This window comes from Labeo rohita, chromosome 4 (assembly GCF_022985175.1).
Source record: "Labeo rohita strain BAU-BD-2019 chromosome 4, IGBB_LRoh.1.0, whole genome shotgun sequence".
Lineage (NCBI taxonomy): Eukaryota > Metazoa > Chordata > Actinopteri > Cypriniformes > Cyprinidae > Labeo > Labeo rohita.
Genome location: NC_066872.1, coordinates 39,789,244 through 39,805,870, shown reverse-complemented (window position 1 = coordinate 39,805,870; position 16,627 = coordinate 39,789,244). Strand labels below are relative to the sequence as shown.

At 34.8% G+C, this 16,627-nt stretch overlaps 2 protein-coding genes across 4 annotated transcripts in view; one reads left to right on the top strand and one right to left on the bottom strand.

Annotated features, from left to right (window-relative positions):
- The window catches only part of srgap1b (SLIT-ROBO Rho GTPase activating protein 1b), a 42,445-nt gene extending 38,448 nt beyond the window's left edge, over positions 1-3,997 (top strand). For 2 of the 3 annotated variants that reach the window (XM_051108140.1, XM_051108139.1), the window contains exons 20-22: positions 575-709; positions 789-1,146; positions 1,825-3,997. In XM_051108140.1, the coding sequence (XP_050964097.1) occupies positions 575-709; positions 789-1,146; positions 1,825-2,241 (910 nt within the window). In that variant the 3' untranslated portion in view covers positions 2,242-3,997. Of the gene's footprint in view, positions 1-574; positions 710-788; positions 1,147-1,804 lie in introns of all 3 variants that reach the window. The other variant, XM_051108141.1, reaches the window with a different exon arrangement.
- Positions 3,998-6,503: 2,506 nt separating this feature from the next.
- kics2 (KICSTOR subunit 2) lies at positions 6,504-15,279 on the bottom strand. The gene is made up of 3 exons (XM_051108634.1): positions 14,807-15,279; positions 12,153-12,441; positions 6,504-7,768 (listed from the first exon to the last, which is right to left on the bottom strand). Exons 1-3 carry the CDS (start codon positions 15,045-15,047, stop codon positions 6,949-6,951), a joined length of 1,350 nt encoding a protein of 449 aa, XP_050964591.1. The 5' UTR covers positions 15,048-15,279; the 3' UTR covers positions 6,504-6,948.
- Positions 15,280-16,627: the final 1,348 nt, after the last annotated feature.

Genomic DNA, 16,627 nt, shown 5'->3' with positions numbered 1-16,627 from the left:
ATCATCTCTAAAAATATATTTTTTTAATTTAATTTAATGTTATTTTATTTTATTTTATTTCAGTGGTGATCAAATCCCAGTTAATGTTGCTGATGTAAACCCATAAAAAATCAATTTTAGTATCTTCTCTAAAAATATTTTATTTTATTTAATTTTATTGATGATTGAATCCCGCATAATGGTGCAGATGCAAAACCATAATAAATCAGTTTTAGTACCTCCTATAAACAATGTAAGAAGTTATTTTATTTAGTTTATTTTATTTTTTTTATTCTATTTTATTTTTTCATTAAACTATTTTATTATTTATTTTATTTCATTTCATTTTTTCATTAAACTATTTTCTTTTATTATTTTTTTTATTTATTTAATTTTATTACTAATTCCCAATTAATGTCTGCAGTAATTATAATATTTAGGCAGAAATGTTATTATAATAATTGTTTTGGAAGAAATTTGAAGTTTGTTCTGTTTATGTAACAAATCAGCTAATTAAATTTTTACATTTTAAGACATTTTGATCAAATTATGTTAAAATGGATGAATGAATAAACTTCTGAATGACATATTTCAGGGATGAAGCCATGTCAGACACTCTGAGCCAGAAAACAGACAGCGAGTCCAGCACCACACCTTCAGATGAAGTGAGCTCCAGACGGTCACTGACGTCCCCTACTGAACCAAGAATCCCTGAGACCTTCATCAGCCGGTCAGCATGTGCACAATCTGGCCTTCAGTCACTTTTCTCTGTGCATTTTGCTTTATTAATTCCTCTTCCCTTGCTTCAGACACCGGAAGCGGACAGAAGCCCTGCTGCGCCGCGTCCCCGGTCGCCTAAGCGACGGTCACTGCCACGGCAATGGGCTGGAACGTAGTTCTCCTCCCGTAACGGTGACCGTAACCGGGCATTTCAGCCCGCGGGAGCTACTGCGTGGGAACAGCTGCGTGGACAGTCCTGAGCACCACAGACGCACGGGACACAACGCCACCTCCAACGGCAACGTCACTGCCAACATCAGCCGACACGAGTCTCTGCGCAGGGACAGAGAACGAGAGAGTCCTCCAATACGCCAGTCACCATCCGCACTGCATTGTGGGTTACCTATTCAACGCTCTCAGACGCTGAACCCACACACAATGGCACAGGTTTGTTATGAACAGACATGCAAATAGGCAAATCGGACAAAAACATGTTCATCACATTTCAATCACAAAATTAAAAGGAAAAAAAAATTACATATAGAAACTGAAAACTCTTTGTAGGACCATCACAATTTTTCGCATTGACATTTTTACAGTTGGATTCTCTCATAATTGTTCAATAATATGTGTAATAAATCTATAGTCAGTTCATATTAATTTTGACAAAAGCTTTGAATTTGTAAAAATATTTGATTTATAAAATGAATAAACAATTAACAGTAATGTAAATAAAACAAATGTAGATATAATTTAATAATATGTGTATTAAATGTATAATAATTTTAGAAAGAATTATTTTTGAAAATTAATTTTTAATTAATTTGTTACTTTTTTTATATATTTATATTTATATATTATTTATATATTTTTATATTTATTAAAATGTACTCATGTACTCCATGTACTCAATTTTCAATCATCATCAGTATATTGTTGGAAAAAATTAGGAAGCCTAAATTTTTATTTATTTTTTTTTTTTAATTTGAATTTGCTGTGCGTTACAACCCAGAAATGTCCATGACAGGTTTTGTGAGATTTGCCTAAATTTGCAATCATGCATAGTCCATTAACCCAACGTGTCGTGTTAGTAATACCCGTACAGTTAACGCTCTCTCTCTCCAGGATTTAGAGGAAACTATGAGTCTGGCCTTGAATGAGCTGCGCGAGCTGGAACGACAGAACGGGAAAACCGCGGCTCCAGACCTGGTGCTTGACACCCTGGAGCAGGTGAAGAGCAGCCCGTCCTGCCCGTCCGGCTCCACCCCCTCCAGCCTATCCAGCCCGTCAGATTCCCCGAGCCCCCTCAGCCCCATCAGCCCCCTTCCTCCTCTCCCTCCTTTGCCCGGGCCTTCGTCCCGACGCTCCAACGACCCCGTCGCCACCTTCAAACCCATCGCGTCACCCCGCATGGGTGTGACGCTCCGCCCGCCTGCTTTGCGGCCCAAACCGCCCATTCTCCCCAAAGCCAACCCTCCGCCTTCCCAGCAGCCCCAGAATCCGCCTCAGAGTTTCGGCGGTGACAAATCCGGCACTATGTAAGCCAATGGGTCCAACCGAAGGAAACAGGGTTTAAGACTTGCTCGAAGAACAGGGTTAATCTCCTTAATAATGATTGTACGGCCGATAGCTAGTTTACACGCAGAACGGTCTGATAGCGTTAGTCTACGATATTATATCCATAAATGTGTCGTCAGGGTGGTGTGTGTGTGTGTATTCTCAAAGTGAATAGGACTTTACCGTGTCTGTGTGTAGATACATTTACGAGGAACACATTCAGAGACAGCGGAGAGAGAGACTGCCTGTACAGGAAGTACCGTCGTTGTTTTTTTGGGAAATGTTCCATCGAGTCGGTGCAATGTATTTTGAGTGCTTTGATTTGTTACGCCTTACTCTACCACAAAAGGGATGTGTCTCAAATGTCGTTTTTATAAGTTGCTGCTGCTTTTTTTGATGCTTCGATTTGAAACAGGACTCCCGGTGCCTCTTGGGAAATAGTTATTTCACTTGTTAAACGTTGATGGGGAATGTAATTCCATTTAATTTCGTTTTCACCTAGCCTTTTCCGCAAGGCGACTGAAGAACACAGAATGTATTTCATGAATGTTCCACTTTTTCCTTTTTTCACTTGGAAAAATACCACGCTAAGCCTTGATCACCAGACGAACCTCCCCCTTTACCGTGGAAACCAAACCCTGAAGCCTGATTGGACGACGTGGGAGGGGCAACCGCAACATTCCGAGGGCAAACTGAGCTTTAAAAAAAAGACATTCCGCGCCGAAAATTCTGAAAGTGCAAACAGGCCACGCCCTCCTAAGCCACGCCCCTCCCTCAGTTCGTTCGAGTACAATTTCCACTGCTGCTCCGCTGATGGACGATAACGGTGTTCGATTCTCGATTTTCAACGTCCCCTGTGCTTCCAGTGTACGTGTGTTTGTACAATTTCGTCGATGGCAGACTCTTTGGAGCACACTAACCATACATGGCTCTCCTGTGTGTGTCTGTGTGGGGGTTTTTGCATGATAAAGCGCGGTTAGAGTAGTTCAGAGTACTAGGTGATGGATAATTCATGCTTGTACATGACAATTTAAGTGTTTGAGCGAGTGTGTGAGTGAAAGAGAGTTAGAAAGAGTGCACTGCACTTGTAAACACGATTGTGAGTGTGTGTGTGTGAACGAGGGTGCCCGGTGTGTAAATATGCATGAAGGTGAGGTGAGTTGCTTTACGACTGAACGGCCTTGGTTCACTTTTTTATACACTAACGATGATTGTTTTATCACTTTTTTTGACTGCTGCTCTTACGTTTTTTCTACCTGTTCTATTTTTTTACCTTTTACCATTTCTTACTGGTGCTCTTTCATACAAGCGCTTGTCGCCGTATCTGACGCCCACTTTTTTGTCTTTTTCCTAGCGATGTGCATATTTAGGATTATCGCCCCACCCTCTAACACACACACACACACACAAACACACACACACACACACTGTGTTCACATGAAAGTGCCTTTCAGGATGCATGTTGAATGCAGGAGCCTGGTCTGCCAAGGGTGTGTGCTCCCGTCGCTCTCTGAAGAGTCGTTCCCCAAGTTAAATAATAATTAATAATAATAATAACGCTAGAGCTCTTTCCAGATATTTAATAACCTGAACGAATAATAAATATGTACATTTAATCCATTGTGATGTCGCACTTTCATGTATAGGACTGTATTGGCATGTAGCATTAAATCATGTTCCAGTGCATTTTAAAATGTGTCGAAACTGAATGTCTTTGAAATAAAGGAAAGTTGATATGTCTCCAAAATGGCGCGTTGTACTTTTTTGTCGATATGTTTGACCTTGGACCACTAAACCAGTCTTAAGTAGCATGGTTAATTTATACCAAAAATCATTAGGATTTTAAGTAAAGATCATGTTCCATGATACTATTTTGTAAATTTCCTACCGTAAATATATCAATTAATTTGCATTGCTAAGAATTTAATTTGGACAACTTTAAAGGTGATTTTTCTCAATGTTTTTTCTCCAGATTTTCAAATATTTTCCTATCCTAACAAACCATGCATCAGTGGAAAGCTTACTTACTCATCTTTCAGATGTATAAATCTCAGTTTTCAAAAATGGACCTTTATGACTGGTTTTATGGTCCAGGGTCACGTATTTCATTTTAGTGATCGACTGATGCATACTAAAACTAAACGGTGAGTAAAAATCATTGTACATATACAAACCACACTTCTATAAACACAAAAGGTGAATCTGTGAATGATTTTTAGTGTACTGTCTCTTTAAATGTTACAGTCTATCTGCCTGAATCCATGTTTTGTACACTAATAATAACCTGTGCTCTTATTTCAGTCTCATTGTTAAAAATTTAGGAAGATTCGATGATGTTTTTATGGCTCACGCAGGAGTGGAGGACACAGTTTCTGTCTTTTAGCAAGGAATCATTTCCCATCATGCATCTTAACTTGGCTGATCCTAAAGTGGAGGTAAAATGGAGATTAGACATTCAATGGCATCCAAAAGTCCATTTTTGCTACTACTAATTTAAATATCATAACATATTTGCAGTTTGTTCCTTTTGCTTTTTTCCAGTATAATTTAAGATTTCATATTCATTGCACATCACAGCATTTCTTTGTTAGATTTGGAGATTTTCAATGTGGTCTCAGATGTTTGCACCCCACTGTGGTGTCAGATTTGCTGATGTTTTGTTAGCCTGTTTTCTGTCTTGAAGATATCAATCTTTAATGTTTTGATTTATATTAATCTTCATCCATTTTTTAAATGCAAGCTGGTACATCCTTTCTGATGTCCTTCAGTACAGACGTCCGCTCTCGTATGTAAGGCTGTGACCTGTGCATTTTATTGGGTTGCAGTGAACCGTAACAAGAAAATAATCAATCCATGTTTATATCACACCGAAATCCAAAAAAGTATTCACATTTAAATATGCATGGTTGTTTTTCATTGAAATTGTGCACTGAACTACCATGAAGGTCATGGGATTTCCAGCAGGACGATGACCATAAACATTATCAGTAGAGTTTTTTTAGAAAGAAATTCCTATTTTTATTCATCAAGGATGCTTTCACTCCTGAATTTTTGAAAACTTCTCCATGTAGTGGACTTCAATCGGAGCCAGCAGGTTGAAGGTCAAGATTGTAGTTTCAGTGGGCTCTACACGATCCCAGCCAAGGAATAAGAGTCTTATCTAGCAAAACGATTGGTCATTTTCTAAAATAATAATAAAAATGTATGTACTTTTTAACCCAGGGCTCGTACAGATACTCTAAAATAAAATTCCAGGACTTTTCAAGCACTACTTTTTGGATTTTCAAGCACTTCAGTCAGAGATCTCGCACAAAGATTCGCCAAACCGCTCCGAAGTCCCAGTCTGAGTCAAATGATTGACGATCTGCGCTACTAGGTCAGAACTCCAAAGTTCTGATCTAAATCAAATGATTCGCTATCCACGCTCCAAAGTCCGGATCTGAATAATGATTTGCGAACCATCATTTCAGATCAGGACTCGGAGCGGATTGCGAATCATTTGCGGAATGAGTCAAGAACCCGCTCTGAATTTCCAATCTTAATCAAATGATTTGTAATACGTGAAGTTCCAATCTTAATCAAATGATTTGCAATACACGACTTGAGGTTACGATCTAAATCAATTGATTCGCAATGTGCAAAGCTCCGATCCAAGTGAAATGATTTGTGAACACACTCTGAAGTTCCGATCTAAATCAAATGATTCACTATCCACGCTCCGAAGTCCCGATCTGAATAATAATTCGCAAACCATCATTTCAGATCAAGACTCGGAGCGGATCGCAAATCATTCCGTTTGCGGAATGATTTAAGAACTGGCTCTGAAGTTCAGATCTAAATCAAATGATTCACGATACACGCTCCGAAATCCCAATGTGAATCAAATGATTTGTGATACATGATGATCAAATGATTTACAATACACAACTTGAAGTTGTGATCTAAATCAACTGATTCGCAATATGCAAAGTTCTGAGTCTGAAAGTCAAATGTGAATCCACTCCAAAGTCCCGATCTGAATCAAATGATTCATGACACATGATCCAACTGGAGTGCTTCGAAACAGTGAATCATGTTGCGATGTTGCTTTACAAGCGATGTCGAAATTCAAAACTGAATGGCTCTTTTAATTTGATCTGTTTTTTTTAGTCACTGCAACCCAAAGAAATGCAAATGCGCAATTCAAAAAATCCACTTAGCCATAAGTGTCTTCATTTTCATTCCCTGAGAGAAAGAAGCCAGTCCAGTTACAGTATGACAGACAACTCCAAACTTTATTTCAGAAGTGAAAATGACACAAAGTGTCAAAACATTAAAACCAAAAGTTATTAAAATGTGTTACATTAACAATAAAAGGGGGAAATCAAAATTCTTTGCAGTGGGTCCCATTCACATTCGGCGAAGCAGACGCAATTGCTAAGCAGGAACACGAGCTGAAAGAACTCATTTGTGAGCGTGTTAAAAAAAAAAAAAACAAGACAAACAGTCACAGCTGTGATATTCGTCTTTGGTCTGAAAGTGTTTGAATCATGAAGCTGTTGGACCTCTTTAATAGTCATTCAAAGGGAAGATGATAAAATGAGAGTTTCAGCAGCACAGTGAATAAAAGAGCCACAGCGCTAATGTCCTTTTAAAATAAACTATATTTAGGATGAAAAATAGTAGCATTTGTATTGGTAAATATGAAGACGTTCAGCCTTTAGAGCCTGGTTTGAGTGTAGTAAAGGGTTTGTTGTTTCTCAGCGATCCCGTCAGCTCCTGTAGGAATGGCACGATGTTCGAGTCCCTCTCTGACTTCCTCCCGTCGAAGATCACCACTATTGTGAAATGCGGTTCGGGGCGTGCGAGGAAGTACGTGCTCTGGACTTTATCGTCATAAAAGTGGACCACCTTATCCAGAGCGTTGAGTTCCGTTGAGCGGTCGCTCATAATCATGATAACATTGGGCCAATGCGTGACCGGCCTTTCTCCGCCAGGAAGCGACACGACGGCTGGAAACTGGTCTACGCCTTTGGGAGCTTCCCGGTAGGAGTGCGGATGGTGGTAACCGTGTCCCTGAAAGCTCTCGGAGCCGCGGTTATCGAAAACTAAGGATACATTCGACGCGTCGTGCTTGCGAATGAAGGCTGAGATCTTGCCGAAGTAATCTAGGGAGGTCCTAGCCGTCAGGGTTTTCATTTCGGACTGGGACGTTTGGCGGCTCAGAGCCTCGTGGAAGTAGAAGCTGAATTTGGCTAGGAGCGTCGCTTGTAGGCGTTGCAGCCACAGGTAGAGGTGCGGAGGCTGGACGGTCTTCTGGGATTGGCCTCCGAAGAGGTGTTTTCTGGTTTCTCGTTGCCGTTCGAACACTTGACCCCACGCCTGAAGTTTGGAATGGGCGCCGTGAAGGTTCAGCAGAGATGGGAGGAAATGCCACTCGGAGATCTGCGCTTGGCATCGTAACAGCTGCGTCAAGACATCCACCTCCACCTGAAAGCTGCTCTCGAGGCGGCTCAGGATTGGATGGTGGAATCTGAAAGAAATTAATTACTGCAAAATTAGGGTTGCACAATATCTTGTAGATAAAACAAAATTATTAGTGTAGCTTAACAAGAAAACAATATCAGTCTTTGATGTGTTGGGATTTTTGAGATTTGCATACTCATACGAGAAGTTATGTATTATGAACTAACTATGCAAATGTTTATGAATTATTCTTATTTATAACTCATAAGAATCATATACTAGATGTACTGAACATAATGAGCTCTAGTTTTGAGTCTGTACTTGGCCTACGTCTTTGTGGTTAGCTATGTCTAGTTTTAATTCCGGCCCAAGCCTGTGTTTATTATACACAGGGCTGTTGTTTAAACTCATTGTAACTAACAAAGCCACACATGTTTAAGCTCAGAGGCATTTTTAGATATATGAACTCGTTGTCTATCCTGTACCTGAAGGGTAGAAACCACAGGGTATAATTATTCTTTCAGATATCACGTGATCATATAGTCATCATTAACCTTTTTAATATACCACAGTTTGTCACGTAGCAGGAAGACTTCTTTTGGGTGGTTTCCAACCTCCTCGAGAATACAGGGTATAAATGCACATGCAGACAGAGAACTTCAGCTTCTTCTTCTGCTTTATCTCCTTTTCTGCTCTGAAGCTCACAGGCTAGCCTAGACCTTCTTCTACAGACTTACCCTTGACAATTTATAGATTTCTTAGATTCATATTCTGAAAAATTTTGAATACATTTGTAACTTCTCCAACCCACCCGTCTGATGTGGATTCGATTTTGCATCAGTCTTTCAACTCACAGATTTCAGGATTAATTCAGTGTGTTACTCTATTTGTGAAATTTACTACAATTTCTATGTGAAAAGTAAATTCGACACCATTTTTTTGTAGTCAAGCTCTGAGCTCATGATTTGGCGTTTTAGCTCTGAGGTGCTTTTTTTTAAACTATCAAATACTTAATTATTATACAGTATTTGTTTTATTGTAATATTTCATATTTAATATTTTCATGTAATGTTTACAAAAAAAATCATTATTTTCTAGTCATATTAAGTGGGTCAAATGCTATGAGAAAGAGGCTTATGAAAAGATAAGTGGAAATAGATTTTTATTTATTTATTTTATTTCTTATTTTTTCTTTATTTAATTCTGTTAATTTAATGATTGTGGAAGGAGGTTTAAGTGGAAAGAGATTTTTGTTAAATTTAAAATTCCTTTTTAAAAATTTAAATTTCGTTCACTTTGTGATTGTGGAAGGAGGTTTCAGTGGAAAAGGATTTATTTTTTTTAATCTATTTAAAAATTTAAATCCCGTCCATTTTACTTTTTATTATTTAAAATTTTTTTTTTTTTTTTTAATTTAAATTCCATTTACTTTATGATTGTAGAAAAAAGTTTAAATGGAAATAGATTTTTTTTTTTTTTTATGTGAAATTCTATTTTAAAAATTTAAATTCCGTCCACTTTATTTTTTATTATTTAAAATTATTATTATTATTATTTTATTTAAATTCCATTCACTTTATGATTGTAGAAGGAGGTTTAAGTGGAAATAGATTTTTTTTTAAAAATTTAAATTCCGTCCACTTTGTTTTTTATTTATTTATTTTTTAATTTAAATTCCATTCACTTTATGATTGTAGAAGGTGGAAATAGTTTTTTTTTTTGTAAAATGTAAAATTCTTCTTTAAAAATGTAAATTCCGTGTGATTTTAGATGGAGGTTATTTTTCAATGACTTTTTAGTTTAAACTAAACTAAATTTTATACCACAATATATGTTGGAGATAAACCAAATATCGCAATTTTTTTTTCATTATTGTTAAGCCCTACATGAAATGAAACTCTGATATCAATATGGGACGATGTAAGATGGTGGACGATTGTCAACATCTCAGTAATCCTGCAATCTGTGCGTCCCGTTTGCGTTTGAGCGAGCGACGCTGCGCCAGCTTGTTCTCTTTGCTCATTAGTGCTGGAGAAAGTCATGAATACTGCAGGGCGGCATAGAGCTCATTACATCTCCTGCATTCAGCAGCAGCGTGAAAATTCTTCACCCCTGACTGATCATTAATTACATGTCTTAGCAGGCAGCCAGAAACAGAGCACGAGGAAATGACAGAGAGAAAGAAAAGTGAGCTTCTTCATAAAAAAGGCTGACAGAAGTTAACTTTCTATCGCAGTTTAATTCAGAGACAAGCCATTTGTAAACCCAGGTGCTATGAGAACATCCCGACCAGCCCAACGCAGCAACCAATGGGGTGAGTTTGGGGCGGGACTATCTGTTTGGACAACCAATAGAAGAAACCTGTTTGGAAATAATCATTTAAAGCATTTTCTTTGTAGGCCAGCAGCCTTTTGATTGATTTCGCAGCTGATTTCTCAAGGTCAACCTCTGCAGACCCTCTTGTAGTGTCACGCTGCTGGCAAGGGCCGAATCTCTGCTGAGCACTTGGCTGACTGATTAATTGATCAGATAACATTCGTGAGATCTCGTCTCTTCTACTCCAGCGATGACTCAACGTTTGGCATCCTTCCTTCCTTCCATCTCTCTCTCTTCCTTTAGTGAAATGCAGAGTTCACCTTGAGCAGTCAGTGGGAGCGCTCGGCTTCAGATGTCATTAACCAGGTGCTGGGCTCACATACTGCTTTAGCATACATCACTTGTCCTCACACTAACACGATTTCTGCTAGAACCATTTCGTATTTTAAAGGTCCATTTAAGTCGTTTTTCCACTTGCATCCCTTTCTCAGGATTTTAAAGATAATTTTGTAAAATCCAATTGAGCTTTACAGATCTATATGTGACCCTGGACCACAAAACCAGTCTTAAGTAGCATGGGTATATTTGTAGCAATAGCCAAAAATACACTGTATGGGTCAAAATGATCAATTTTTTTTTTATGCCAAAAATCATTGGGATATTAAGTAAAGATCATGTTCCATGAAGATATTTTGTAATTTTTTTTATACTGTAAATACATCAAAACGTAATTTTTGATTAGTAATATGCATTGCTAAGAACTTCATTTGGACAACTTTAAAGGCGATTTTCCTCAATATTTTTTTTTTTTTCCCCAAATAGTTGTATCTCAGCCAAATATTGTCATAACCCAACAAAACATACATCAATGGAAAGCTTACTTATTCAGCTTTCATGATGTATAAATCTCAGTTTATTAACCCTTGGTTTTGTGGTCAGGGTCACATATCGGAAAGAGTATCAATGATATTTTTCATAATTGTTTAATGAACCATAAATAATTATTGCATATGCAGCACTATATCTACGCTATGTCACTATATATTACTATAAAGTAGAAAAATAAAATGAATGTATATTATTTGCCAGATGTTTTCATCCAAAAATACTTTAAATAAATGCACTTTTAAATGTCTACAACTCCAGTGGTTTATAAGCAAATTAATGTTTTGATTTCCTTAATTTTATATGAAAGTCCATTTTTGTGTAAAGAGTAAAAAAATCTTTAAAAAACTAATTTTTTAAATAATTAGTTCATGGGTAATTATGTAACTTATAAATAAACTTATATATATATATAAACTATATATAAACTATATATATATATATATATATATATATATATATATATTCTGTGTAAAGAGTAAATGAATTATTTAAAAAAAAAATTAAAAAGAACTATAAAAACTTATAATATATATATTTATATTTTAAAAACTTAGGGGAAAAATATTTATAAAAGAGAGAGACTTTTTGGCAGACGCTTTCATCTAAAATGCACCTTTTTAAATGCACCTCAAATGTCACTAATTTTCTTAATTTAATTAATTCCATTTCTGTGTAAAATATTTTTTTTTATATAAACATCAATTTAAAAATAATTAGTTCTCTGATAATTACATAATAAAAACTTATAAATAAATAAATAAATACATAAATATATATAAGTTTTTATTATACAATTATCAATGAACTAGTTATTTTTAAATATATGTATATATATATATGATTATCAAAACATTTTTAAATGCACCTTAAATTTAATTAATTTTCACCTTAAAATTTATTACACTTCTGTGAAAGTCTTATTTTGTTTTTTACTCTGAGGTGGACATACTTTTTCTATTCCACTTGTATTTGGTGTAAAAAAAATAGTTTAACCCTTTTGTTTTGCTAATAAATAAAAATGAATGTGATTAAAGCAAGCTACAACTCCCTCTGCTGGCACAGATAACACAAAAACACAGAGGCGCTTGCAACACACATACAGAACAATCCTCATATATATATATATATATATACACCATTTCAGTACTAATATACAAAATGACCATTGTTTTTAATAACTGTTCCTCTTTTTAATTACACTAAAACAAGTCAATGAAGCATTTGCACATGCAGCATGTGTTTCTCACCTGGAACTGTACTTCTGCAGAATGCTCTCCAGTGTGCTCACCAGCTCCTCTGAGTTCACAGTCTTCTGGCTGCCCAGCGAATGCATCTTCTCATAGAAGTCTGCGATCTCCATCCTGGCCTGCGTGAAGTGACACAGCTGCTCGGACAAATGCGACAAGAGATCCTCCAGGTTAGGAGTGGAGCCTCCGGATGTGTGGCGGCCCATGGAGACCACCTTCTTCAGTTCGTTGTTCAGGGACGTATAGATGGTTCTGATGGAATCCTTACGGCTGAAGAACGACTGACCACCTGCATTAAACACATACTTTAATATGATGCCATTAAAACAATACAATGCAGGAGGCATTTCTTGTGCTTCAGCTTGAAGATTAATTCAATGACAAGAAACAGATGGAGATGCATTATGTATGACCACATGGCGCCATCTGCTGTATTTAAATTATACTACCCTGTCATACACAGTACAAATAATAATAATAATTTAGATTAGCTTGGTACATGTACAGTACCATCTAAGTGTTTAATTGGACTTGGACCAGGGTAATACCATGTTTTTGGCATATTTGAACCTTTTTTTCTCTAAAAAGCCATGATGGCATTACTATGGCACATCAAGAAAGCATGGTATTATCCTGGCACAGGTAAAAAAAAAAAATTACCTTACTTAATTTGAGATGAGTGAAAAGTATGACAAAGCGTGACATTATGTATTACGACTTTAAATGTCAAATTTGAGATAAAAAGTCAGAATTATGACAAATCACCAAATTACAAATCAAATTAAAACTTTATGAACTTTTAAGAAAAGACAATTATACCATTAAATGTTTTGTTAAATTTATAACATTATGACTCATAATTTTGACTGTCAGTTTATTTTGTGGTACGTTTTACATTGTTTTATCTCATAATTATGATTTTTTATTTTAAGTTTGATTACTTCATAATTACAGCGTGGTATCTTAATTTTTACTTTATGATTTATCTCATCATTTTGAGGCATAACTTTTATTTGATCTCATAAGCATGACCAGACATATAAATGTTTTACCTTAATTTTATTGTTTAATATCAATCTCATAATTCTGGCATCTCATTATTTTACCTTTATAATTTTCATTTATATCTCATAATTATGAATTTATCTCAGAATTTTGACTTTTTGTCTTAACTTTTCTCTCATAATTTTGACTGTTTATTTCAAGTTTGATTATTTCATAATTATGATTTGGTATCTAAATTTTTACTTCATGATTTATCTTAATTTTGACTTTGTATTTCATTTTTATCTCATAATTATGACCTGACATCTCATATTTTCGGTCAGTTTCACAGTTTTACCTCGATTTTATTGTTCAATATCAATTTCGACTTAATCTCACAATTACGACATATTATTTTAACTTGGTTATAATTTCCATTTATATCTCATAATGCTGACTTTATCTCAGAATTTTGACAGTTTATTTCAGGTTTGATTATTTCAGAATTACGACTTGGTATCTCAATTTGTACTTTACGATTTATCTCATAATTTTGACATAATTATGACCTGACATCTCATTTTTTTTATCAATTTAACCGTTTTACTTCAATTTTATTGTTTAAAATTAATTTCTGCTTAATTACTCAATTATGGCATCTCATTACTTTAAATTTATCGTTTCCATTTATATCTCATAATTCTGTATTTATCTCAGATTTTTTTTGTCTTTACTTTTCTCTCATAATTTTTACTTTTTTATTTCATTTTCATTTCATAATTATGACCTGACATCTCATATTTTCTGTCAACTTAAATGTTTTACCTTAATGTCACTGTTTAATATCAACTTCGACTTAATCTCACAATTACGACATATTATTTTAACTTGGTTATAATTTCCATTTATATCTCATAATTCTGACTTTATCTCAGAATTTTGACCGTTTATTTCAAGTTTGATTATGTCAGAATTATGACTTGGTATCTCAATTTTTTACTTTATGATTTATCTCATAATTATGACATATCAAAAACGTCTCATATTTTCTATCAATGTAAATGTTTTACCTCAATTTTATTGTCTAATATTAATTTCCACTTAATCACTCAATTATGGCATCTCATTATTTTAAATTTATCATTTCCATTTATATCTCATAATTCTGCATTTATCTCAGAATTTTTTTTTTTTTTTTTTTTTTTTTTTTTTTTTTTGTCTTAGCTTTTTAAGACTCTTTTTTTCCCAAGTTTGATTATTTCATAATTACGTCTTGGCATCTCAATTTTTACCTCATGATTTATTTTAATTCTGACGTTTTATTTATTTCGTTTTGATCTTATAATTATGGCCTGACTCCAATCTCAAATTTTCTGTCAATTTCACCATTTTACCTCATAATGTTATTGTTTAATACCAACTTCGACTTAATCTCACAATTATGACATCTTATTATATTAACTTGGTTATAATGTCCATTTATATCTCATAATTCTGACTTTTTATTATCAAAATGTTCATATTTACACTTTTAATTTTGACTTTTACGTCATTTGTTGATTTACCAAATCAGTTTTTTTTGTGTGGTGAAAATGGGCATCCAAATACCTCCACGTTAGCACTACAGTATGTTTCTAAAGTATGCAGTATTATAAGTGCTCCTCTCATACCTAGTTTCTGCCCCAGGAAAGTCATGTTGTGGTAGGCTTTCTCTGCGGCTGCCAGGTGTGCGAGAGCGGCCAGCAGGGACGCCCAGATGGCCCCGGCGCTCTTACTGGCGTCCTTCTCCTTCTCCACATAATCCTTCGCCCTGTCGAACCAGAACATCCCGAGCTGAGTGAAGAAACTCTCGAGCACGGCTCGCTCTTTGGGAACCGGCCGGAGTTCATCCTCGCGCTGCATGTCACCCATGATGACAGGGACAATCAGCGCCGCTACACGCCCAGCTGCGGCACATTCAGCGCGACAACGGGATTAAACGAACGCTAAAACTGTTTGACGCGCACGTTATGTTGAGTCCGACAGTTGCGGTCTCTGGAAAAGACCAAAATGAATTACACCATCGAAATAAAGCGATTCAAACCGTTTTCTGTCGGTGAACTGCGCTTTCTTGATGCTAAACGCCACCATGACACTTTTCAATAACAACACTACGGCACGCCAAAGGGGACTAACACGTGTATTTACGAAACGTGTTTTCTATACTATAAGAAATGCGCAAATGGATCTTTTAATTTTGAATTTTATTTAGATATAAACTATTTTTTTATCTCTACCAGTCAAAAGTTTTTGAACAGTAATATTTTTAATGTTTTTTTAAAAGTCTCTTCTGCTCACCAAGCCTTAATGTGATTAATTTTAATTAAAATATTTTTACTATTTAAAATCATGTTTCAAATGTTTTCTATTTGAATATATTTTAAAATGTAATTTATTCCTGAGATTTAAAAGCTGAAATTTTTAGCATAATTTCTCCAAAAATCCTTCAGAAATCATTATAATATATCGATTTGCTGTTAAAAACATGTATTAGTATTAGTATTTAAATATTTTTAATGTTTTTTTTTTAAAGTCTCTTCTGCTCACCAAGCCTTAATATGATGAATTCATTTTAAAATATTTTTACTATTTAAAATCATGTTTCAAATGTTTTCTATTTGAATCTATTTTAAAATGTAATTTATTCCTGAGATTTAAAAGCTGATTTTTTAGCATCATTTCCCCAGAAATCCTTCAGAAATCATTATAATATTCCAATTTGCTGTTAAAAACATGTATTATTATTGTTATTAGCATTAGTATTTAAATATTTTTAATGTTTTTTTAAAGTCTCTTCTGCTCACCAAGCCTTAATATGATAAATTGTAAAATATTTTTACTATTTAAAATCATGTTTCAAATGTTTTCTATTTGAATCTATTTTAAAATGTAATTTATTCCTGAGATTTTAAAGCTGAAATTTTTAGCATCATATCTCCAGAAATCCTTCAGAAATCATTATAATATTCCGATTTGCTGTTAAAAACATGTACTACTATTAGTATTAGTATTAGTATTATTAGTATTATGTTGAAAACAGCCGAGTAGAATTTTTTCAGGTTTATTTGTTGAATGGAAAGCTCAGAAGAACAGCACTGATCTGAAATATAAATCTTTTGTAACATTATAAATGTCTTTATCATCACTTTTGATCAATTTAAAGCATCCTTGCTAAATAAAAGTATTCATTTCTATATTTTAAAAAAAACTCTTTATTTTTACTTTATTTCAGAGAAATGCTGATCTTTGGATCTTTAAATATTGAGAACAGTAATAATAAAAATGTTTCTTGAACAGCCAATCAGCATATTATAATGATTTCTGAAGGATCACGTGACATTGAAGACTGGAGTAATGATGCTGGAAATTTAGTTTTGATCACAGGAATAAATTACATTTTTAAACATATTCAAATAGAAACCAGTTATTTTAAATACTAAAAATATTTCACA

Bases quoted from the DNA above. Each gene is read 5' to 3' on its own strand.
- kics2 (XM_051108634.1), bottom strand. From the start codon at position 15,047: ATGGGTGACATGCAGCGCGAGGATGAACTCCGGCCGGTTCCCAAAGAG. The intron at 12,442-14,806 runs GTATGAGAGGAG...TGTTTAATGCAG, and splicing joins TTTCCTGGGGCAGAAACTAG to GTGGTCAGTCGTTCTTCAGC. The intron at 7,769-12,152 runs GTGAGAAACACA...AATTTCTTTCAG, and splicing joins CTGCAGAAGTACAGTTCCAG to ATTCCACCATCCAATCCTGA.